This window comes from Panicum hallii, chromosome 1, assembly GCF_002211085.1.
Source record: "Panicum hallii strain FIL2 chromosome 1, PHallii_v3.1, whole genome shotgun sequence".
NCBI classification, from domain to species: Eukaryota; Viridiplantae; Streptophyta; class Magnoliopsida; order Poales; family Poaceae; genus Panicum; species Panicum hallii.
Window position 1 is genome coordinate 54,475,286 of NC_038042.1, and position 23,237 is coordinate 54,498,522.

General features: G+C 50.4%; 5 protein-coding genes across 5 annotated transcripts; 3 read left to right on the forward strand and 2 right to left on the reverse strand.

Annotated features, from left to right (window-relative positions):
* Positions 1 to 294: 294 nt before the first annotated feature.
* LOC112898731 (protein RKD1) lies at positions 295 to 1,331 on the forward strand. Its single transcript, XM_025967011.1, has 4 exons — positions 295 to 386; positions 479 to 549; positions 646 to 929; positions 1,137 to 1,331. Exons 1-4 carry the CDS (start codon positions 295 to 297, stop codon positions 1,329 to 1,331), a joined length of 642 nt encoding a protein of 213 aa, XP_025822796.1.
* Positions 1,332 to 2,136: 805 nt separating this feature from the next.
* LOC112902015 (geranylgeranyl diphosphate reductase, chloroplastic) lies at positions 2,137 to 4,488 on the reverse strand. Its single transcript, XM_025970909.1, has 3 exons — positions 3,916 to 4,488; positions 3,027 to 3,482; positions 2,137 to 2,927 (listed from the first exon to the last, which is right to left on the reverse strand). Exons 1-3 carry the CDS (start codon positions 4,395 to 4,397, stop codon positions 2,492 to 2,494), a joined length of 1,374 nt encoding a protein of 457 aa, XP_025826694.1. The 5' UTR covers positions 4,398 to 4,488; the 3' UTR covers positions 2,137 to 2,491.
* Positions 4,489 to 6,582: 2,094 nt separating this feature from the next.
* LOC112886504 (soluble starch synthase 2-2, chloroplastic/amyloplastic-like) lies at positions 6,583 to 11,306 on the forward strand. The gene is made up of 8 exons (XM_025952424.1): positions 6,583 to 7,113; positions 7,453 to 7,849; positions 7,969 to 8,033; positions 8,289 to 8,366; positions 8,459 to 8,569; positions 8,674 to 8,718; positions 9,117 to 9,290; positions 9,921 to 11,306. The coding sequence occupies exons 1-8, from the start codon at positions 6,835 to 6,837 to the stop codon at positions 10,875 to 10,877; spliced, it is 2,106 nt and encodes a 701-aa protein (XP_025808209.1). The 5' UTR covers positions 6,583 to 6,834; the 3' UTR covers positions 10,878 to 11,306.
* Positions 11,307 to 11,461: 155 nt separating this feature from the next.
* Positions 11,462 to 16,419, forward strand: LOC112886514 (probable glucomannan 4-beta-mannosyltransferase 6). Its single transcript, XM_025952435.1, has 10 exons — positions 11,462 to 12,352; positions 12,450 to 12,814; positions 13,134 to 13,232; positions 13,493 to 13,745; positions 14,436 to 14,546; positions 14,656 to 14,792; positions 14,889 to 15,002; positions 15,148 to 15,347; positions 15,559 to 15,747; positions 15,841 to 16,419. Exons 1-10 carry the CDS (start codon positions 12,346 to 12,348, stop codon positions 16,001 to 16,003), a joined length of 1,638 nt encoding a protein of 545 aa, XP_025808220.1. The 5' UTR covers positions 11,462 to 12,345; the 3' UTR covers positions 16,004 to 16,419.
* A 4,373-nt stretch (positions 16,420 to 20,792) lies between these two features.
* On the reverse strand, positions 20,793 to 22,364 carry LOC112893211 (expansin-A5-like). The gene is made up of 3 exons (XM_025960419.1): positions 22,121 to 22,364; positions 21,676 to 21,997; positions 20,793 to 21,553 (listed from the first exon to the last, which is right to left on the reverse strand). The coding sequence occupies exons 1-3, from the start codon at positions 22,362 to 22,364 to the stop codon at positions 21,244 to 21,246; spliced, it is 876 nt and encodes a 291-aa protein (XP_025816204.1). The 3' UTR covers positions 20,793 to 21,243.
* Positions 22,365 to 23,237: the final 873 nt, after the last annotated feature.

Below are 23,237 nucleotides of genomic sequence, written 5' to 3' on the forward strand. Positions count from 1 at the left end.
TACGAGCACTGCGGCGACGGAGAGGAACCCACAGCTCGGGCGCCGCCCGGGCCTGCTGGACCAGCGCCTGGAACGCGCGCGGCGAGACCGCGGCCACGTCCGCCGCGGCGCAACCGTTAGGAGCCCGGCCTTGGGGGCGCCGGTGGACACGAACTGCCACATCAGCGTGAAGGAGAGCGCGATCAGGGAGAAGGCGACGAGGAACGCCAGCGCCGGCCACGCCCACGACATCGTCTGAGTCTCCCACATAGCGGCGGTAGGCACACGACGGCATTGATCCTCAACGACTTCGCCATGGAAGAGCTCCGATTGTACGAGGAAGGGGACTGCTTCCAGAGGCTCAAACTCCACGAGGACGAGGGCTACTTTCAGTTCCAGGATTTCAGGTAAGCACTCTCCGATTGGCGGTGCCATCGGTTCTCACGTGAGTGTGCTAGAAATTTTGATCGAAGCTACTAATCTTTCTCCCACACTCCAGTGCTGACTACCAGCTCGGAGAGGAAACTCATTTCGGTGCCATTTCTTGTCCGGAGAGCAGCTTCTCTCAAGGTACAATGACCTTGTAAACAAGGATGCGTGCAAGGAATCTAGCACTAGTACACAGATTTCTAGAGTTCATGTTCTTGCTCTGTCCTGTAAATGCAGACGATCTTGGCTGCCTCTCTGAGGTCGACTTCGCCAGTTTCTGGGCTCTGGTGGAGGAGGAGGACGCGCGCCGCAAGAGCGAGGAAGGTCCAAGAAGTGGACCAGGGAAGAATGGATTGACGTTCGAGCTGGTGTCCCGGCATTTCTCCATGCCGATCAAGCAGGCGGCGCGGGAGCTCAACGTGGGGCTCACGGTCTTGAAGAAGCGGTGCAGGGAGCTCGGCATCCCGCGGTGGCCGCACCGCAAGGTGAAGAGCCTGCAGACGCTCATCGACAACGTCCAGGTCTCTGCTGATCTCTCGCTCGAGCACTGCCTCAAATTCGTTTCCTTTTTTTTCCTTTCCAAAAGACCAATCAAATTCGTTTCAGCTATTAAGATTTCTATGCGAACGCGTGGCTTTGTTTGTCTGAAATAAAGAGGGGAAACCTATTCTCTAAAAAAATATTTCTATGCGAGAACTGACGACGAACATGGAGTGCGTGTCCTGCAGGAGCACGGGAAGCTGTCTGCCCAAGAGGACGGGCACCTGACAAGGAGCTTGGTGGAAAGCCTGCAGCGGACGAAGAAGCTAATCGAGGAGAGGCCCGAGGTGATGCTGGATGAGGAGACGAAGGGGCTCAGGCAGGCGTGCTTCAAGGAGGCCTTCAAGAGGAGGAGGCTCTTGAGCCATGGCACATATTGGTGAAAGATGAGCAGATGACTCTGCTTGCAGATTTTGTGCAGCTGCTGGTTTGATCATAAGAATTTTGTCTGATGGCAGAGCGTTAGCCGTCTCCTAGCGTAATTACTAATTAGTAGTGGTGTTAGCCACTTAGCCCATAGTGTGTTGTTACTTGTTAAACCTTAAGGTCAGGCTTGTCATAGCCGTAAGTTAACCTGGACAGCAGGGCAAGAGCCGTTTTGCTGTATGTTACTGTCCTTGGCTCATTGGTCCTTGCTAACCTCCCATTTTGAAGGTCCACATTGTTCAAAAGAATTTCGTTACCAAGCTTTTTCTCTGCTAGAAACAATAACGGTTTCATTTCTTCTAGTGTATTTTGCCATCTTCAGTAACCCAACAAGTTGTGGAAACATGAAACATCACCAGATGTTTACATGAATAGACCTAGATGGATCAATAAGAGAAGAAACTACCATCTAAAAATTCTTCAGGTGCTCCTGGTGTACTGTGAGTCTGTGATAGTGGTAACTGGTAACATTAAGGTTAGACTTATTTTTTGTGAAAAGTAAATCAGGAAGGAAGCAGGGCAAGAATCATTTTACTGTAGGAAAACTAGGATTGTGCCTTCTTAACATTACTTTTATAATGTTTAGGTAGGCTCATGCCACCACTGTCTAAAACATTGCTATATATGTCGCTTCACTTCTTGCCATTCTCGTACTCTGAATTTCAGAGTTGTTCTGCCATGAACTTTGTATGGTCATTTATTTTCTGTTACAGGAAGAGCCCAACAGTTCTGATATTGGTTGCACATCAGAGTTCAGAAAGATGAAAATGTAGGCATACAGTAATCAAAACAAAGTTTTAGTTTCATGTATGATACATCCATTCACGTCGAAGTTTATCGTCTTCAGTGTTCCAATCGAACTGCTCCGAGTTCTCAACATCACCAGATGCTATGTTTTACAAGAACAGGGCAGGGTCGACCAATAGAAGCAGACAGCACTTGGATCGACTTGCTCAACTTACACAACCTCCTTCTCTTCCTCTCCGTGCCTACGCTCGTTGGCCTAAATTTGCCCCCTTGATCAGCCGCGAATCTCTACTAATACACCGACCAGCTGCGACTCGAACACCTCAAGTGAATGGCACAGCTCGACGGCGGCGACGTCGCAGCCGGCGGCTCACAAGGTGACCTTCTCCATCTCCCGGCGCAGCGCGGTGGCCCTGACGAGGCTGCCGATGGTGTTGACGGCGAGCTTGATGTCGTCGAGCGGGTTGCCTGGCACGACGCGCTTGTAGAGGTAGCTGTCGAAGGTCATCTTCTGCACGTAGTCGTCGGCGCACATCTCCACGAACGCCTCCCGCGCCGAATTGGAGCGGTAGAACACCTTCTGCAGGATGTCGAGCACCTTGTACGTCGGCCAGTAGAGCCGGTCGAACTCGGCGAGGTACTTGCGCAGGTCGCTCTCCTCCACCATCCGCGTCCCGTTGGCGGAGCCGGCCACGATCGCCTCCGCGCACATCCGCCCGCTCTTCGCCGCGAAGTAGATGCCCTCGCCTGAGCACTTGGTCACGTACCCCGCCGCGTCGCCCACCAGCGTCACACGCCCGGCCACCCTGCCATGCCATGGATCCGTGTCATCTTCATGCAGGACGACCAAAAGCAAAGCAAATCTTGGCTTGTGGACTGTCTGTGCTCAAGTTCATTAGTACTACCTCTTGGGCCTTGGGTGCTCGGGGATGGGATGCGCCTCGACGCGGATGATCTTGCCGCCCTCGATCTTGTCCTTGGCGCGGAGGCGCGTGGCGGCCTGGAACTTCTTGATGTCGGCCTTGTGCGTGACGGTGCCGGTGCCGACGGCGACGTGGTCGCACTTGGGGAACACCCAGCCGTAGAAGTCGGGGGAGACGTCGTCGCCGACGTACATCTCGGCGCGCTCCTCGTAGTACACCATCTTGTCGTCGGGGATCTTGACGCGCTCCTGGAACGCGATGGCGTACTCGTAGTCGCCGGCGCCCATGTCCTTCGCCACGCGGGAGTTGGCGCCGTCCGCGCCCACGATCGCGTCCACCTCGAACGACCGCTTCTCGCCGCCCACCTTGCCGTTGCTGCTGTCGTAGTGGTTGTAGTGCACCACGTACGAGCCGTTCGGTTCCTTGGGCGCCTCATACCTGAGAATGAAGAACAGACATTGGTAAATCACCGTTCATTGACATGCGTTCTACATTCAAACAGGCACTGACATTCAGGGATTTCAGGGTTGGATTTCTAGCTCAAATTCTGCAGCATGCATTCAGATCCATTTTCCATGTGTTCCTTTGATTCATCGGTTCATTCAATTTGAATCGAATTTCCTAAAAATTGTGATAGTACTAGTAGTTTGAGGGTCTCAACGCTCATGCACAAATTGACTACCTAAAATGACATGCATGGACCATTTCCTTTTGAAGAAATCATGCATGCACAAATTAAGACCAAAAACTTGCATTAGCTACCAAAGTGAGCAAGTCCTGTTATTTTTCTTGCTGCCAATATCAGTGGCAGTGCATGAATATCACTCACTTCAGTTCATCTGAATCTTGGTGTTTGGTTTCCGATGCATACCTTAGGAAGAGGCCATTGACGACCTCCGCGCCGGCGGACTGGGCCCGCGAGCGGAGGTAGGCGTCGAGCACCTCGCGCCTGACCATGCCGATGTACTCGTGCGGCGCGAGCGTGCGGCCGATGTCGACGGCGACGTTGGACGGCGAGATCATCTTCATCTTCCTCACCTTCCGGTCCACGAGGTCCAGCGGCAGGTCGAACTCCGACACCATGCACAGCGGGATGGCCCCGCCGCAGGGCTTGCAGTTGTCCATCTTCCGCTCGATGAGCACAGTCTCCACGCCGCCCTTCGCCAGCGCCTCCGCCGCGGCGCCGCCGGCGGGGCCGCCCCCGACCACGGCCACCCGCAGCCGCCGCCCGTTCTGCAGCTTGGGGCTCGACGCCGCTGCCCGCGTCACCAGCAGCCGCGCCCGCCGGCTGCCGCTCGCCGGACGCGCCCGGCACGACGACGGCAATGCCACGGCGGAGGAGAGGGAAGTCATTGTTGCGAGGATTCTTGGCTCCGGCCCGGCCGCGCGCCTCGGGAGGGGGGATCTTTCGTTTGAGCTCGACGTGCTCGAGTGCGAGCTGCGAGCTCAGCGTGGCACGGGTAGTAGTGAAGCGGGAGTGGATGGATAGGATGAGGGGGGGATTGCGGGAGGCTCTAGCCGTCGGATCGGGCAATCGGACGGTCCAGATCGGGTAAGGATCAGGTTTTGTTTGTTTCCGCTTTTTTTTGCTGTTGGATCCGGGCGTGTGGTTGAGATGTGTGCCAAGTCACACCGGCGGTGAACTCTTGGACCCTTGTGTGGAGTACGTGGGTGGTGCGTTGCCACGTCGTATTCTCTGCAGATCTTTACACCTGGTCATGAACTCATGTCATTTTTTCACAAGGGAAAAGACAAGTTTCCAGGGAGAATCAACAGCCGGATTAGCAATTAGCAAAATAGCCGGCGCCAATCTATCTATTATCCAAACTTGTTTGTTGCTGGTCATAAATTCCAAAGTTTGGTTCTTGTGCACGATCTCTTATCTCCCTTGTAAATAAATGGGTAAAATATGGCGATTATACTATGTTCTGTTCTACATTGGCAATAAAAGAAATAAGAGTTGGGCTAGACGGAGGCGATATGGCGTGGCTACAGAAGCTAGCTTTGCAAACTTCTTCCTATAATCTGTGGACTGAGGTCGACGAGCATGCAGGAAACCATGTTGCGTAGATGTGCATCGATAGTGTTAACATGTGTAACTTGTGCTTGTCCAGTCATCAATGGTGCTATTCTTCATCCACGTGGAACGACATACGTTAACACGTGTGCATGCACAACCTAATGGTGCTATAGTTCTTTGTAAAGTGTGAACCTCTAGAATTTCATGGCTGGGAGATTTTCGTTATTAGTTTTAGACATCTCATAACATCAAAGGTACTCTGATTTCTGAATGTAATATAGTATATTATGAACTTGGTATTTTTTTTTAGGAAAATCGGCTGTGGAGCTCGTTATCTTTTTTTTCATAAATATATAAAGGGTGGATATGTACGAAGGATTGCAAGGCTTCACGCCCAAAAGGAAAAAAAAAGAGGAGAAGGGCTAAATCAAACTACTCAGACCAAACTTTAATTTGTCAGCAATAACTGGTTTTGTCCTAAGGGTTACCGGCCAGTTGTTGTCAGCGTACCATCATGTAGATATGTGTAGATATATTGCACCATCGCGCTATTCCCAGAAAGAGTTAGGCATTGCATATACATAGATTTGAAATTCGAAGAGTGTTTGAAGGCCTCATGCGTTTTCTTTCAAAAAAGGAAGATGTGCGCCTCATAGACCCAACCATAAATAATCTTTTAAAAATGCGTATAATTTAAAATAACATGCTTTGAACAAATGTTTTCCCACATGATTGATCTTGCCACATCTCTCTTTTCTTGTAAAAATCATCATCAAATTCAATCATCTCAAATATTATATTGGAGATTTTTTTATGAACTAGAGTAATAGTTGAGGGTTAAAAAGATGTCTTTTCCCCTAAACAAAAAGATCTCTATTTTTTTTACCCAACACACCGGTGAGACTACAATCTCTTTTAGTATTCGAACCTTGTGTGATTCAAGTGTCTTTGACTCCCAATCCCTAATATATATAGACACGCGCGCACACATGAATGCACACGCACAACCTACATGCTACATCTATGAAAATATCCAAGAAGTTGGGGTATCGATTTTTTAGATTAATGTAGTTACGTAGGCACCTCGGTAAACCAATAAACGGAATCAGAAAGTTCCCCAAGCGTTAATAGAATAATGATAGTGCTCCACTTCTGTCGTTCCACTATTATCAACTGTTGTCGTTCAACTATTGCCGCGCTTCTCTTTTTCCTAAATCTGTTGTTTTTCTAAACAACACACGGTAACAATATGACGGAAACACACGCGCCATGTTCACAGGCCCACCTGTCAGCCACAAGCGATCTAATAGAACGAATCTCTCGCGTACGCTTCGCGACATCGCTGGGACCCATTTATGCAGTGACCAATAGCATTCACCCATTGCTCCACGTGGTGCACGCGATAGCCGTCCCTGGCCCACAGGTCAGCCACACCCCGAGCCACAATAAAGCCGATAAATATTTGGAGAAAAAATATCTCCCACTCAAAATGCAAAAACAGGGCAGTGACCGAGGCCGTCGTCGTCCTCCCCTCCACCCAAGCCACTCGATCGGCTCGCCCCTGGCCTCCAACTCCAAGTCCCCACCTCCTCCCCCTGCAAGGCCCACCGGCCCCGCCTCAACCTCAACGCCGGCCTCACAAACTCGCGCAGACCTCCCTCGTGCGCCACGCCGCTCGCCATCCTCGCCTCCTTTCTCCAGTCTCGAATCCTTCTGGTAGTATCGGGAGAATTAGCAGCAGCAGCAGCAGGAGTTGTGCTTTGGGATCCGATGTCGGGGACAATCGCTTCCTCCTCCTCGGCTTTCCTCCTCCTCGTCGCGTCATCCTCGCCGCGGCGCAGGCGGAGCAGGGTCGGCGCGGCTCTGCGCTCGTACGGCTACGGCGGCGCGGGGCTCCGCTTGCATTGGGCGCACCGGGGCCCGTCTCGGGATGGAGCGGCAGCAGTGCGCGCCGCGGCGGCACCGGGCGGGGGCGAGGGTGAGGAGGCCGCGGCGGCATTAGAGAGCTCCACGCTGAAGGGGGTCGCCGTGCAGGGCAGCAAGGACAAGGTTGTTCCCAACACAGTTGACACTTGGAACATGAAAAATTCCATGTTGTTTCGCCTAAACAAAATAGTATAAAATTATGTCGGATTAGTGCGCAGTTTGCTTGTCAGAAGCGAGAATTATTTAGTTCAAACTGCGCAGCTGGTCGCCGTTTCTTTCGGAATGCAGCTTCACGTGTAGTTTCAGCCATGCGTCTATTTTTACTTGCTGTAACACTACATGTGACACACGCTTGAAAATTGAAATTATAAGTTCAAGCTGCTGAATCGCTGAGTTTTGTGCAAGTTGCTTTGCTCCGCTTCACTGATGCTGAATTTCTGACCGAATCCATCGTGCATCCAGGCTGCAGATTCTGCTTCACCTCCCAAACCTGTGACATCCACGCCGAAGCAACGCCGCAGCGCTGCAAAGCAAAATGGGGCGCTTGAGAGCAGCAGTGCGAGCAAATCTGCCGCGCCAGTGTCCGAACCCAAAGCCGAGTCGCCAGCTCCTGTCTCCGAGACAGAAACGGATGCCAGGGCGAAGGTTTCAGAACCGAAGCCGACCGCATTGGATGATGCTAAGGAATGCGTTGGCATCGCTGAAACGGTGGAAGCTAAGGCTGATGCTGCTGCGGCTACGGAAGCGGCGGCGGGTGCTGCCGATGACAGTGAGGACAAGGAACCTGGACCTTTGGCTGGCCCGAATGTGATGAATATCGTGGTGGTGGCTTCTGAATGTGCTCCTTTCTGCAAAACAGGTAAATGCATTCTGCTGTGTTAGTGTTACTGAATCCAAACTAAGCCTTCGCATGTACACTGTTGTACTGCTTCTAAGTTACTATTTTGATTATTTGCTCTGACGATTGCTGCCGCATAGGTGGTCTCGGAGATGTTGTGGGTGCTTTGCCCAAGGCTTTAGCAAGGAGAGGACACCGTGTTATGGTACACACTCGTTTAATTTTTCTGTAGTCCTAAAAAATTTAAAAACATGTCGTACGTTGCAGAAGAGTACTAGTTCTTACATTGCTAGGAGATATGATGAAATGATATAACAGATGCTGCTTAAGCTGTCATGCACCTATGCAACATGGAAAAACTACCTCATATAGACATATAGTACAGGTCCAAAAAAAAAAGGGAGAAAAATTAGAATGCATATGTGACGAAAATTAATGCAAATGTGCATGCCAATATCAGGTAGTGATACCAAGGTATGGCGAGTATGCAGAAGCCCGGGATTTAGGTGTACGCAGACGTTACAGGGTAGCTGGACAGGTATGGACAAAAAAAAGGAAAAAGGCTGCAGTCTCCTGTATGAAAGAGAAGGATAATAGTAGAACTGAAGTTCTCCTTGCTCTGATTTGCAGGATTCAGAAGTGACTTATTTTCATTCTTACATTGATGGAGTTGATTTCGTATTTATAGAAGCCCCTCCCTTCCGGCACCGGCACAATGATATTTATGGAGGAGAAAGATTGGTAAAGCCCAATTTTCTAGGGCTTCTCTTAACAGTGGAAAATTAAATTGAATGCCTACCACGTTCATTTAAACTATGTTTGTACATTTTGTCATTTGATGGCAGGATGTTTTGAAGCGCATGATTTTGTTCTGCAAGGCTGCTGTTGAGGTACCTTCCCCTATTGTACTGCTAACTGCTATAGATTTCTAAGCATTTCACGATGAGAACTAATTTTGACTTTTTGATATCTAATTGATTACTGATCCATGAGAAGATAATTCATTACTGGTGGTATTTGAAATGCAACTGTGTCCTGGCCCCACAAACTTGTACAATATGTACTCTGTACTTGTTAGCCATTATATATTTTTCTATATTTCCAGCAGGATTATATTAATCTGCAGAAATCTGTGTATTGCTTTTGAATTTCTCGCAGCAAGCTGTATATGCACCTCATTGAATAGTTTTGTATAACAACTCAGTGGCAGCTCATATATGTTTATGATTGTTATCGTGAATCAATATGCCATTATGTTTGTTTTCAAATTTATTCTGGACATTTGCAGGTTCCATGGTATGCTCCATGCGGTGGTACCGTCTATGGTGATGGCAATTTAGTTTTCATCGCTAATGATTGGCATACTGCACTTCTGCCTGTCTATCTGAAGGCCTATTATCGAGACAATGGTTTGATGCAGTATGCTCGATCCGTTCTTGTGATACACAACATTGCTCATCAGGTTTTGCGCCTTAATCTTAGCTTGCCTCTCTTTTATCTATGAGACTTGACCCAGTAGTGTACTTCATTCTGAATCACCTGTACTTGTGCTATTCATATCTCTGTAGGTTTTTGTCATGCAGATTTTTCAGATGTACATAATGATATCAATTATTTCACAACTTGGTGAATCTGAAAGGCTGTTAAGCTACTAGTTAGTTTCCTCCACTTGATTAGTGATCTGATATTCAGATGAAATAAACTAGAGTTCAGTCGCAGGACAGAATGCAGTAGTATATTAGTAAAGTGACGATAATTTTTTTTTGTCGGACAGGAATGTGACGGATATCTAGAAACATGCTTTTGCTTCATAAGAATAATTTTTCTGGATATGCAAAACATTTGTTACTTTCCGGCATGAATTCTTTTCTACTTTCAGGCATCAGTTCTTTGCTACTTTCAGGGATCAATTTGGTTCTTTGTAACTTTCAGGCGTCAATTTAGTTCGTAGTTCATGAAACACAATGAAGACTGATATAGTACCTCAGACATAAAATTATTGCTTTGGTTAATGTATTTTCAGTTAGCTTTTGCTACCTGACACCCAAGACCAAAATTACTGATGCAGTTATGCTTACTGTTCCCATTGCAGGGTCGTGGCCCTGTAGATGACTTCTTCAGTTTCGACTTGCCTGAACACTACATCGATCACTTCAAGTTGTACGATCCTGTTGGTGGCGATCACAGCAACGTCTTTGCTGCCGGGCTGAAGATGGCAGACCGGGTGGTCACCGTGAGCAGCGGGTATCTGTGGGAGCTGAAGACGTTGGAAGGTGGGTGGGGACTCCACGACATCATAAACCAGAACGACTGGAAGCTGCAGGGCATCGTGAACGGCATCGACATGAGCGAATGGAACCCCGCGGTGGACGTGCACCTGCACTCGGACGGCTACACCAACTACACGTTCGAGACGCTGGACACGGGCAAGCGGCAGTGCAAGGCGGCCCTGCAGCGGCAGCTCGGTCTGCAGGTCCGCGACGACGTGCCGCTGATCGGCTTCGTCGGGCGCCTGGACCACCAGAAGGGAGTGGACATCATCGCGGACGCGATCCACTGGATCGCGGGGCAGGACGTGCAGCTGGTGATGCTGGGCACGGGGCGGCCCGACCTGGAGGACCTGCTGCGGCGGTGCGAGGCGGAGCACAGCGACAAGGTGCGCGCGTGGGTGGGGTTCTCGGTGCCTATGGCGCACCGCATCACGGCGGGCGCGGACGTCCTGCTGATGCCGTCGCGGTTCGAGCCGTGCGGGCTGAACCAGCTGTACGCGATGGCGTACGGCACGGTGCCCGTGGTGCACGCCGTGGGCGGGCTCCGCGACACGGTGGCGCCCTTCGACCCGTTCGCGGACGCCGGGCTCGGGTGGACGTTCGACCGCGCGGAGGCGAACCGGATGATCGACGCGCTCGGGCACTGCCTCAATACGTACCGGAACTACAAGGAGAGCTGGCGGGGCCTGCAGGCGCGCGGCATGGCGCAGGACCTCAGCTGGGACCACGCCGCGGAGCTCTATGAGGACGTGCTCGTCAAGGCCAAGTACCAGTGGTGAGCGAGCCGGCTGGCGACGCCGACGCGCGCCTCCCGTCGCGGGACCCTGGACGCGCGGCCGCGGGCGTGCTTCTTCCAGGCGGTGCGCGCGGCGCATTTGCGCCGGGCGACGGTGGCTGGCGTGGCGTGCCGGGGGAGCGTGGGCGGGCGTGCGTGCGATGATGCCACCGGGCGAAGGGGACTAGCTAGACAGCGACGGGCCGACGGCGATGCAAGTGACCTCTGCTGCTGCCGTGCTCATGGTCTGAATCACTTTGATCCGGTTCCAGGTGATGTAAAATTATCGAGTTTTGGAGGCGAGGCGCGTGCATTCCGCCGGTAAATGGAGTTGTAGAAGCTGTACTACTCTTTACATCGCCATTTTTGTATCTACCTTATGCTGGCAAATCCTTGAACTTCAACTTCTACCAGATGGGCAGTATATTTCTCTCGTGATTGGAATCTTCCCAAGAGTTGTTACCAGTCGAACTCGAAAGTAGCTCTCACACCCAATAAATTTCATGCAGGAATCGCTCCCTACCTTCAGATCCTACCTCAGCCACCATCCCCCCGCGTGGGCGGCGCGTCGCCGACGCCAGCTGGAGGAAGACGCCGTCGCCATCGACGCCGACGGCATAGATTTGCTACGACGGCACATCACAGACATGCCCCCCAATAATTGCCACGCTCAAAGATGCGCATAAAAAAAGTACACGACTACAGACCAGACTCACCTCTCTCACTGTGGCTTCTACGACTAGCTAAGCTTAAAGCATCGCCGCAATGAATCCGATGACTCGTGCACCAAACAGGGTGATGCCGACGCCTCTTTAATTGGGCGTAGCTATCCCACAGGCTGTCACATGCCAATGCAACTACTGCTTCGTCTGCAACTACTCCTGGTGATGCTCTTTTTTTAATTTGAGGGAAAACGATCCTGGTGGTGTTTAGCTGCAAGGTCGTAGCAAATGCATGGGCCTCCATCGACCATGACCATCGACACAGGTCGGGCAACCAACCGCACTGTCCATTGGATCCGGCCGCTGGCTAGAGCGTCCAAAACCCTACGCTTACTCTATCATGCAGGGCTCACATGGCAACGTGTGACGAGGAAACTTTGCACCATCGATTTTTTTTTCTTGCGCGCGAAACTGGTAGGGATCCGTCAAGTATAGTACTCCATAGGTTCGCGATCGCGCAGGTCCTGACAAACTGGGATGTCGACTTTATCTTGCATTGTTACTCGCATCTGCTGTAAAGTTGCTTGGTACTGTAGTAACAACTGCAGTGAGCCGAATCTGTGTCTGAGAGGGAGGGAGAAGAGAGTCGTCTATCCTACAGATCTGAGACGCCTATTTAGTCAATCCGAGCTTGTAATAACTCCGCGCATTCTCCTCCGCCTTGTGGTCTCCATGCCACAACCACCACCACTACCATTGCCTCCTAAAACGAGCAGTGCCTGAAGTGCAACGCCACTCAACGCAGCAGCCATGGAAGGTACACTTCACCCCTGTTCCTGCCCTGTTCCTGCTAGGAGTGATAACCTGATCTTTGATCGTCCCTCCGCTCATGGACACCGTTTCCAATAATGCAGGTGGCCACGCGCTGCGCGCCGCCGGCGACGTCTTCTTCTTCTTCCGCGCGCCTGGCGACCAGCTCTCCATCTCCCCCGTGATCGCCGCCGTCGTCGAGTGGTGGCTCCGGGCGTGGGGGCATGTCAGGGCCGAGCTCCTCGTGCCGCTGCTCAGGGCCGCGGTGGCGCTGTGCATGATCATGTCGGTGATCGTGCTGGCCGAGAAGGTGTTCCTGGGGACGGTCAGCTCCGTGATGAAGCTGCTGCGCCGGCGGCCGTGGCGGATGTACAGGTGCGACCCCATCGCGCGCACCGACGAGGAGGACGCCGGCTCCGAGGCCTACCCCATGGTGCTCGTCCAGATCCCCATGTACAACGAGAAGGAGGTCTGTGTCTCCCGGACTCTGCTACTCGCAGGATCAAGTGTTCTTGCCTTCTTGGTGAACTCTGACAGTTGTTCAGACTTCAGAGTGAGCTAATTGCTGAACCACTATTCTCATGCGTATTAAGTCCAACATCTTGACCCTTGTTAAGAGTCCTTTGGATTGAACTCAATAACTCTGCATTGCATTGCTACTGTCTATGCTGCAGCAGCCATAGTTCTGTTACTGCCAAAAGTGGATTATAATGCAGAACAAGGGGTGTTTGTCAGATGCTCAAATTACAGTGTCATCTCTGACAGGATTTTTTCTTGAAAACACGCAGGTGTACCAGCTATCAATAGGGGCAGCTTGTAGGCTCACATGGCCGGTGGATCGATTAATAGTGCAGGTCTTAGACGACTCCACCGACGCCGTCATCAAGGTGAGTGAGATCGGCCTTCGTTTTCACCCGCTGCTCCACAGCTTGAATGCCCCTGCCATTTGCCGGGGTAACATGCAGCACAAGAATCGGGTGCCGGCAGGAAAGCATGGTCCTGGAGTGTGAACAAACAAAAAACTTGCCATTTCTTTACCTTGTTTTGAAACGTTTGGCCGTTTGCTCACTGCAATTCGATCCGCACGACGGCGAGCAGTTGGGCATCAGAGAGCCTGACGGGAATCTTTGTTGATCTGGATCGGCAGGAGCTGGTGAAGAGCGAGTGCGAGCGGTGGGCGGCGGAGGGGATCAACATCAGGTACGAGACGCGCAAGGACAGGGCCGGGTACAAGGCCGGGAACCTCAAGGAGGGGATGCGCCACGCCTACGTCCGGGGCTGCGAGTTCGTCGCCATGTTCGACGCCGACTTCCAGCCGGCGCCGGACTTCCTCGCCAAGACCGTCCCGTTCCTCCTCCACAACCCCAGCCTCGCGCTCGTGCAGACGCGCTGGAAGTTCGGTGAGTCCTCAACCACGCCGTGCCGTGCTGGCAACCGACAAAGGTCGCCACTGTTTTTTATTTTTATTTAGTTTTTGGTAAGGCAACGAAAGCAAGTTGCCTGCACTTCAAGTGCAGCCCAGACAGGGGCTGCTGCTGCTGGTAGGTGCTGGCTAGCTTGATATTTATACCGCTTCTCGCCATGCTTGATTTTTTTCTTGGGCTTCAAGCAGGCCTACTGGTATGTATAACGGTTCAGCCCAGCAAAAACCCAGCTTGCTAAGTAAGATTCGTAGCCCATTACCAGGCCTTTAATGAGCTTTCAGCATCCGTCGTCTAAAATAAAGAAAAAAAGATGCCCATGAGGCCCATTAATGTTTCTACATCGAGGCCCACCGTTTTTACATCGAGGCCCATATGTTTTTACATTAGGGCCCAACTATTAACCAGCTTATTATTCAGAGCTTCAGATGCACGTGATCCAACCTGGAGGACACAGGAACAAGATTTCAGCTTCTGAGGATTTAAATACGTCCGTTAGCATTGTTCCAAAAAAATTAGAAAAAAATAATTCTTCGAGAAAACACGTTCTTTTTAGGCGAAGAAAATACGTTCGTCAGCCAGTTCAATTCCAGCTAATGTTATGCTTTGAGATCAAGCTGCTGCAATTTTTCCTAATGCTGACAAAATTTTTGTTTAAGCTGCCCGTAGTGAATGCCAACGACTGCTTTCTGACGAGAATGCAAGAGATGTCCATGGACTACCACTTCAAGGTGGAGCAGGAAGCTGGCTCTTCCCTCTGCAACTTCTTTGGCTACAACGGTACCTGCAGCCGCTCTCTCTTCTCCGCTGCGCCGGCGCAGTTGTTCATGCCACGCTGTCATTTTCAGTCGTGCTCAAGAAACAGAACCGAATTTATTCATGCACGCAGGAACCGCTGGAGTGTGGAGGACACAGGCGATTGTCGAGTCCGGTGGTTGGGAGGACCGAACCACTGCTGAGGACATGGACTTGGCCCTGCGAGCAGGCCTCTTGGGCTGGGAATTCGTTTACGTTGGCAGCATAAAGGTTCAGAGCTTCAACAAATTGATCCGAGATACCATTATGTCAGGCGCATAGATTTATCAAACTGATCCAAGATTGGGCGTTTCAATTTGGTTTCAGGTTAAGAGTGAGCTGCCGAGCACTCTGAAGGCATACCGGTCCCAGCAGCATCGCTGGTCATGCGGCCCTGCGCTGCTGTTCAAGAAAATGTTCCGGGAAATTATTGCAGCCAAGGTTAGTCTTGTACACTGCGCCCCGGTACAAGGCATGATGCTGTAACAAAAAGATTTTGGCGTATGAACATCGTAGTGCCCCCATTTTGTTCAGTGGTTCTTTGTCAACATGTTTATAACATAAGTTTATTTGTTTTCTCGTGCAGAAAGTGTCGGTTTGGAAGAAGTTGTACATGATCTATGACTTTTTCATTGCCCGGAGAATTGTCGGCACATTCTTCACCCTCTTCTTTTTCAGCATTCTGATTCCAATGATCATTCTATTCCCGGAAGCGCAGATCCCTGTGTGGGCGCTGATCTGTATCCCCACAGCTATCACTCTCCTTAATTCTGTTGGGACTCCAAGGTTAGATCAGTGCTTGCTTCACTGAGTTTTCGTAGCTAGTACTACCTCCAGTCAAGTTTACTTGACGATTCAGACAAGAAAGAAAAGCTGAAAAGTGTAAACAACCCATTTTCCCCCTGTCTGAGACATCAAGTGTACTTGAATGGAGATGGAGGGAGTACAAGATGCTATGTTTGAACTTTCCACACGCTGAATTCCTATTGTGATGCAGGTCTATCCATCTGATAATACTGTGGGTCTTATTTGAGAATGTAATGGCATTGCATCGATTTAAAGCCATTTTGATAGGACTTTTCGAAGCTGACAGGGCAAATGAATGGATTGTCACACAAAAGCTGGGGAATCTGCAGAAGCTAAAGTCCATTGCCAGTGTTCCAGGGAACAGTCGTTTCAAAGACAGGTAATTCTTAGAGAAGAATATATTTATCAGATACACTTCGTTGTATCATAGCCTTGGGCCTTGTCGCTAATTTGCTATCCTGCTTCTTGTCAGGTTCCACTGTCTTGAGATATTTTTTGGCCTGTTCCTTCTGGTGTCTGCGTGCTTTGACTACATATACAGGGATGACTATTTTTACCTCTTCGTTCTTCCTCAATCCATCATGTATTTTGCGATTGGTTTTCAGTTCATCGGTCTCAGTGTATCCGAAGACTGACCAATTGCAAGACGAAATCGAAAAAAATGGTTGCAGATGTTAAGGGTTAAAAATGGAGGCCTCAAGGTTTACAGATCTGGAAGGACAGCTCGGCAGCTCCTGTGCTGTGCAATCAAGTAGTCAAGACTGTCAAGTAGAGGTGTTATATAGTTCAAGATAGGATAAGCACGTGGGAGGTCGAGAAGAATTATACGATGATTAAGAGACTAATGTGCCGTCTATTAATCCCATTGGTGCAACAAAATGCATCTAAAACCTATTGATGCATCTGAAACACAACCGATGTATTTAGAGAAGAGTTGTGTTCACATGATCACATCTTGGTGGCACTCTGAAGTGCAGTTATGACTTTAATGGCGGAAAAATCAAGATTTTAAGTCCTGATTACAGGACATGATTCGGCATCTTTTTTCTTAGACAGAGATAGTGAAATTTGATGCACTTTCCGATCACAAGTATAGGAAATTTGGTATATCGATACGTTCTACAATTATGATAAATCTACCAATATTGGTTTTACATTGTCAGTTTACCTAGTATTTCATAAAAACTTGGGAATGCCCAGAAGCAGACATCCATTGCGAGTGTGAGGTAATCGTGGTTTTGTTGATAGGTAATTCTGAGGGGGAAAAAATGTAAATCAACGCAGCAGATACCCTTTGTAAACAAAGCTTCAGAGTTAATTTTGCAATCTTGGTTTTAGTATTGTCAGGCACCGCTGCCTTGTATTGTCATGCTCCAATCTTACTATTACTAATAATTGGAGACTCTTCTAAAAGCCTTCAGATGAAACCACTTAGGATCCTAGGTGGACGCTCTAAAAATATAGAGAAATTCTAGATATTCTTACAAAAATCAGAAATATCCGGTCATCAATCCGACAACTCTAATCATAATCCGACAACTTTAATCATAATAATTGTTGGATCTGTTATATTTTCAATAAATTATTCAACTCTATCATTATAAAAATACAATAAAGTAACCCGTAAATATGTATCTAAATTACCCATCTCTACCACTATAAAAAATCTAAAATAACCCTCTAATCTTCATGTAAATTACGTACCTACGCCATTATAAAAATAATGCAAATAATCTTCTAAATTTGCATATAAATTATCCAATTATATCATTATTAACAATTAAAGTAACCTCTAAATCTAAATCTAAATTATACAATTATAACAAAATATTAAAGTGCACCAATATAAAATTCTAAATTACTATTTTTATTATTAATAATATATTATTTATGTTATTGTTTATATAGAAATACTAGCCACACTATGTGTCACCATGTATTCATGTATGATGAAAGAGATAAGAATATCAATTAACAAACAAATAGTTCAATTAAATATATATCAAACACACATGGAGGTGTGATGCAAAATGAAATTTATTGCAACTAGATAATGATAAATATGTGTTTTAGAGTATGTGTTAGAATATTTCATAGATGAGAGGGTTTTGAGATAGATAATTATAATTGTTAGCTATAAAATTTATTTTTATATTAATTCTAATTAACTTGTGTGGGAGCACGGGTCGATACGCCAGTGGATTCAAATCAATTGCTTGTTTTGCTGCTCTGATGGTTCGAGTCCAGCATTTCCCAATAGGAAAAGACTTGCCGCAGTGAAGTAGGTGTGATAACATACTTCAAGTTTAAAGCATATGGGAGGTCGAGATGAATTAATCAGCGATCAAGATGTTACTGAATCATGTATCAATCCCCTAGATGCATGTAAACCTCTTTTGTTTATTTTTTAAAAAACTATTGTCTCCAGCCTCATGTGTGAACCTCTTGGTGCATCTAAAACATAAGTTATGTATTTATCGCTGGGTTGAGCTCACACGATTGCGTTCTGGTGAGATACTTAAGGGCGCTGTTAGCCTGATATACTGATACTGTGTGATTGCTACATGCAGTAGGGCGAGATTGCAACACTGAATCGTCTGGGTTGCTGACGACGGGCTTTCCTGGAAATGGGCTGCCGGGCCCAATCTACTAGTCCTGCGAAAGCCCAATTAGTAGTCAAGCCCAAAACGATTGCACAATCGCGCGATGTGGGCCATTGTTTGGGCCGCCCACTGCTTGTGTGCGTGGGAACGCCGCCGCCGGGGCCGTCCAGGCAGCTCCCGGTCGTCGGCGAGCCCGAGGAAGCAGACGGCACGCTGTTCGGCGGAGAGGAGAAAAACGCGCGTCCACTGATGTCTCGCGTTGAACGAAGCCACCAAGCGGGCAAGGCGGCGACAGCACGCATCCGTCAGGTCGGATGGTGCCGGACGGGGCGTCGCCTGTCGCCTCGGCTCGCCGGAGTCCTCCCGTCCGTCTCGGCTCCCGTGCCACGGCGTTTGGCCGACTGCCCCCCCTGAAATACGCCAGGGCAACGTACGCAACCGTCCGGAATTCCCTTCAGCTCTGTCCCATTTCCTGAACTCGAACCCTAAAAAACTTTTAGCATTTCGTTCTCGTTGCTAAACTGAAATCTTTGCCAATAGTGCCTACTCCAAAGCATCTGGAAATACCGTCTGCTTGGTGCTCTAGTTGTCTGCTAGTTTTTGAAATCCAAAGCCGCAGCAGTTTTGTTTTTTTTTAACATGGTGCTCCCATGTCCATGGACCCCGGTCGATCTGCATGACTGCGCATGCTTTATCAGGGCTACTGTCAGTACTAGTATACTATACGAGCGATATGCTTGTTTAGTGTAAAAAGATAACGAGATACCCTTTCCAAATGCTGTTGCAGTTCATTCTGGAGTCAAACATTTCTCTCCTGGATGTTTTTTCCATTCTGTACGATTTGAAATCTGGGCAAAGTGTCAGAGAATGTAGTGCCGCTCGAACGAGGACTCAAATTTTACGCGCGAAGAACAATCCAGAAGACGCTCACTCAAACTGAAAAACAAAAGTAAAGTAATAAAGCAAGTAAAAGGTAAAGGAAAAAAAAGATTGATCCTTCCCAGCCGTCCATTCCCCGCCCAGTCCCCGGGCACAGGTACAGGACGCTGCAACTGCAAAGAAGATATCGCAGAGATTCAAAGCAACAGTCAAGTTCCATGTGCGCCCCCGCCATGCGGATCTCTGCTGCCATGGCTGCGCTGCGGCCACCACTGACGCTCGCACCAGTCGCACGTTGCTCGCCACCACCGTCTCCACGTCCGTGAGAGCAGGAGGCGTGTAGCCTTTCGCGCCGTGTCTGCCCTAGCAGGGGAAAACGCATCGATGGCCATTGCCGACCCCTTGCCCCCCATTCGCGTGCCGGAGGAGGCGAGACTGGTAGCCTTTTTCCCATGCGAGGGGATGCTGTCGGCTGTCCGATTGAAACTGCCTGGGCTTCTGCCGCACATGGCGAAAGGTGATTGCAATTGCGAACTCTCTTCGCGGCACAGGGACATGTGGATGCTCTGCGATGCAACGTCCTATCAGGCTGTGCTACTACTTCAGTTTTTTCATTTGTTAACTCTCTTGTTTAAGGCCAATCTTGCTGAGTTCGTGTAAAGAATTCAGAGAGCAAAGGAATTCGTGTTCGTCGAGCAGGAACAGCGGTCAAATTTAGACAAAAATACTGCTGGAAGCCCAGTGTGGCAGTGCATGGCTCCCAATCATCTCCATACTATTCTTGGTGCAGCTTGGAGCTGGCACACCATGTCTCTTTGTTTTCTAGGAATGTTAAACTTGTTTTCTCACAGGCAGAGCAGCACTGATGCTTGTCGGACGCCATCAGAAGAATCCAATGGGTAGAAGATGGCTTGGAGGATGACCAGGTGGTCTCCGGTCAAAATTGGTGGTCAGAGATGGGAATGACTGTTCTAGAAATCCAAAACCCAGCAGAACCTGATTGCTGACCATGGCTTTATTTTAGGACTAGACCCCTACTTTTGGCGCCTCGCTTCCTCGAGCAGTGCAGCTATGCGCATGGTGGTGGTGGGGCAGCAGCACCAGGCACGAGTTTTACCGGTCCTCGTCGGGAATGCACGGTAACTTCAGGGGAGGGTTCAGTACAGGTAGCAAGAATCTCTATGCCAGGAGCCCAGGGTACAGCAAAATACTTGTCATGTATTTTTTTTATAAAATCTAACTAGCGAACATTTTTTCGTACTGAAAGTTTAAGTTTCGAAAGCAAATTTTGCTGTGAAGCCAATAAACTGCGGGAATGTAGGACTGCTGGATTCTCAAAACAAATTCAGGATTCTCAAAACAAATTCTGCACAAAAGGAGGGAGAAATAGGTCGCAAGTGAAAATAGTCCTGGATCAGCGTCAGAGTTCCCAGCGTTGGTTACTTCCACTTTCACAGAATGTTAACAGCTTCCACACGGTTGATTGCGTAGTTTGCAGTAGTAGTGGTAATAAAATACTATGTTGTAGTTTTTTTTTAGACCATGAAATATGTTGTAGTTTGCTAGTACAGTACAATTCCAATCCGAGCCCTGCTCATATTGACACAGCCCGACAGCACATGCACCAAAAGGCCCACTTCATGTCTAACGCTGTGCTACCTTTGCATTACAGAGCGGTGGGACAATGAGAACGATCTAGAATTCTCAGACGATTACATAGGCTCCATTTGTTTTAGCTTCCAGCCGATGATGACTTCTACGATCGAGAATCGAGCTGATAATGAATCCTCGATTCTAGAGTCATCTGATCTTTTGATTTCTTAGAATCAGTCTTTCAAAATTGACTCAAAGCTGAAACAAAGAGGCATAGTACGACTACCAACCACCAAGCCGTGACAGAGCCATGGAAACGGCACAGGTGATGCAGATTTAACACATCAAGTACCAACACAAATTAAGCCGTTCTGAAGGATAACTTGATAAGGTTCATTACAACAACCAGCACACTTTCACCACACAAAACATCTCATCTCATCTCTCCAAGAGGTTTTGGCCATCACCATGAGGCCCAAAACGCTGATTGGCGGGTGATACAAGGCGGCCGCCATTAATCTCCAAGCCAAGCCTTTACCACCACCTCCAATTCCCTAGCCGAAACAACCAAGGAACACTGACTCTAGGCTCACACCAGCACGATAAAACCCATGCTTACTCGGCCTAAACTACCGGTAATTCCCAAGAACCAATGTGAGATGCGCCACTCATAAAACCATGGCGCCTCCCAGCAAGTTGCAATTGGGGGAGACGTAGAAGGAACTACTACGACCATCCACTACTAGTACTGCTACTACTCGCGCGTCGAGGACGCAGCGGCGATGGTGGTGGGTGGAGGTTCAGTTGAACTGGGCCCCGCTGAAGGTCTGGCCGAACGACCAGCCGCGGGGGGCGGCGTTGGTGGAGACCACGGAGCGGCCGTCGCCGGTGGTGACGCGGAAGGAGAGGGCCTGGCCGTCGAGGAGCGTGTTGCTCTGCCAGTTCTGGCCCCAGTTGCGGGACATCGCCTGCCACCCCGGGGAGCGGTCACCCTTGACGGCCACCGCGTGCACGTCGCCGGCGCCGCCCACGTTGGTGACCAGCACCAGGTTGAAGTAGGAGTGGCCGTTGATGGTGAACCGGATGCCGCCCTTCTTGTTGCACGCAACCCTGCAGGGCAGAGCAAACAAAATAATTGATACTACATTGTCAGATCTGCGCGAAATTCCTCTTGTTTATCCAAAGGAGAAAGGGAAATTCAAGCATAAAAAGGAACCAGCTTTACTACAGACCTGCGGTAGGAGACGGGGACAATGCCGGCCCTGTAGAGCGCGATGCGCTGGAATACGGGCTGCGACATGTCGAAGTGGGCGCGCGGCGGGTTGCACCAGCCGCCGTCGTCGGACGGGAGCGCGTTGTTGGGCGGGCAGAAGTTGGTGGCCGTGACGACGACGGAGCCAGGCAGGCAGGAGTGGCTCCCGCCCCCGGCGGCTTCGCACCGGACCTCGAAGCAGGCGCCGCAGCTGAGGCCGTTGTTGAAGAGCGCTGTGCTCAGCGCCGCCGTGTTGGTGCCGTACCCCTGGCTGTACAGGTTGCCGTACCCGCAAGCGCCTCCTGCACAGACGAATCCAGATAGAAAATTTTAGTCCAAACGAGAGTTGCGAGCTTTGTAATCTAGGACCGGAAGGTGACGAGCATGGGGGTCAAGTGGTTAGCTAGAGCCTAGAGCGGACGTACCCATGGTGCCGGACGCGTCGCCGCCGCCGTAGAAGGTGGCGTGGGCCGAGGACCACCCGCCGCCCCCGAGCGGGGCGTGCCCGTGCGGCTGCGGGTGCGGCTGGGCGTGACGGCGCCCGAGCCCCACCCCGTGCGCGTGCGGCCGCACATGCCCGCGCCCGAGCCCCAGCCCGCGCGAGAGCGCCAGCGGGAGCAGCGAGGCGAGGAGGAGGGCCGTGAGGACGGTTGCTTGCCGAGTCGCCATGGCGCGGAGAGGGGGTGGGGCGACGGTGGGGGTGGAGGGCGAGAGGGGGAACGGTGGGCGGGGCTGCGGCGCGGCGAGGGTGGGGGCTGGAGTGGAGTGGAGTGGAGTGAAGCGAGGTGGGGCTGCGTGGGGATAAATAGAAGGGGGGCGTCGGCGGCAGGGTTTCAAACTGCCGCGCGCGGTGCGCGTGGTGCCAGAGCGCGCAGGGCGTGGGCGCGCGGCGGGACGGGGCGGGGACGGTGGTTGCGGGTGTGGGTGTGGGGCGCGCGGCGGAGGACGGGGGGAGTGGTGCGGGGCACGCCATGCCCTGCAAAAGTCGCTGGGCCGCCGCGTAGGGACACGGGTTTCCTGGCGGGCGCCCTCGGGAGGCGTGCCGGGCAAACGGACGGACGGGGGAAAAAGGCGGGTGGAGGAGGCGAGGGTGGTCGCGCGGCGAACGGTGGTCCGCAGCACACCGTTCGGCGTGGGGCTCCGTTCCGTTTCGTTTGCTTGGGTTACCCACCGCCGGTGAGAAACCAGCCGCGAAGTCGTGTGCTAGCATGCGGCTCCTACTCGTCAGCCTTGGTACTCCCCAACTACCGTACGATCACTAGGCACCAGCAGGCGTCCGGGCTCCGTGGGAACACATGCATGTGATGGTGGTCTAACGAACTTTGTCAGGGCCAGCCTCCAGGAGGATCCCGGCAAAGGTAGTACTAGTTTAACAAGGGGAAATTTCGTAACGCAGCGTCAGCTAGTATGTTGGTCCTCAAATTGTCCTCGCGCCAGCCGCCAGGGCAAGGGCCTGTTTAGTTCCCAGCGCAAAAACGCAAAAAAGCCGTAAACGCAAAGATGCCAAAAGAATTTTGCTAATTTGAAGTACTAAATGAAGTT

What these genes read in the sequence shown, in the direction of transcription:
- LOC112886514 (XM_025952435.1), top strand. An exon ending in CCATGTACAACGAGAAGGAG is followed by an intron (nt 12,815 to 13,133) that starts GTCTGTGTCTCC and finishes GAAAACACGCAG; the next exon opens with GTGTACCAGCTATCAATAGG. An exon ending in AACAGTCGTTTCAAAGACAG is followed by an intron (nt 15,748 to 15,840) that starts GTAATTCTTAGA and finishes GCTTCTTGTCAG; the next exon opens with GTTCCACTGTCTTGAGATAT.
- LOC112902015 (XM_025970909.1), bottom strand. Translation starts at nt 4,397, where the DNA reads ATGACTTCCCTCTCCTCCGCCGTGGCATTGCCGTCGTCGTGCCGGGCG. An exon ending in GTCAATGGCCTCTTCCTAAG is followed by an intron (nt 3,483 to 3,915) that starts GTATGCATCGGA and finishes CTTCATTCTCAG; the next exon opens with GTATGAGGCGCCCAAGGAAC. An exon ending in GAGCACCCAAGGCCCAAGAG is followed by an intron (nt 2,928 to 3,026) that starts GTAGTACTAATG and finishes ATGGCATGGCAG; the next exon opens with GGTGGCCGGGCGTGTGACGC.
- LOC112898731 (XM_025967011.1), top strand. Translation starts at nt 295, where the DNA reads ATGGAAGAGCTCCGATTGTACGAGGAAGGGGACTGCTTCCAGAGGCTC. An exon ending in GGAGAGCAGCTTCTCTCAAG is followed by an intron (nt 550 to 645) that starts GTACAATGACCT and finishes CTGTAAATGCAG; the next exon opens with ACGATCTTGGCTGCCTCTCT. An exon ending in CGCTCATCGACAACGTCCAG is followed by an intron (nt 930 to 1,136) that starts GTCTCTGCTGAT and finishes CGTGTCCTGCAG; the next exon opens with GAGCACGGGAAGCTGTCTGC.
- LOC112893211 (XM_025960419.1), bottom strand. Translation starts at nt 22,364, where the DNA reads ATGGCGACTCGGCAAGCAACCGTCCTCACGGCCCTCCTCCTCGCCTCG. An exon ending in CGACGCGTCCGGCACCATGG is followed by an intron (nt 21,998 to 22,120) that starts GTACGTCCGCTC and finishes TCGTCTGTGCAG; the next exon opens with GAGGCGCTTGCGGGTACGGC. An exon ending in GTCCCCGTCTCCTACCGCAG is followed by an intron (nt 21,554 to 21,675) that starts GTCTGTAGTAAA and finishes TCTGCCCTGCAG; the next exon opens with GGTTGCGTGCAACAAGAAGG.
- LOC112886504 (XM_025952424.1), top strand. Translation starts at nt 6,835, where the DNA reads ATGTCGGGGACAATCGCTTCCTCCTCCTCGGCTTTCCTCCTCCTCGTC. An exon ending in TGCTCCTTTCTGCAAAACAG is followed by an intron (nt 7,850 to 7,968) that starts GTAAATGCATTC and finishes GCTGCCGCATAG; the next exon opens with GTGGTCTCGGAGATGTTGTG. An exon ending in TTTATGGAGGAGAAAGATTG is followed by an intron (nt 8,570 to 8,673) that starts GTAAAGCCCAAT and finishes ATTTGATGGCAG; the next exon opens with GATGTTTTGAAGCGCATGAT.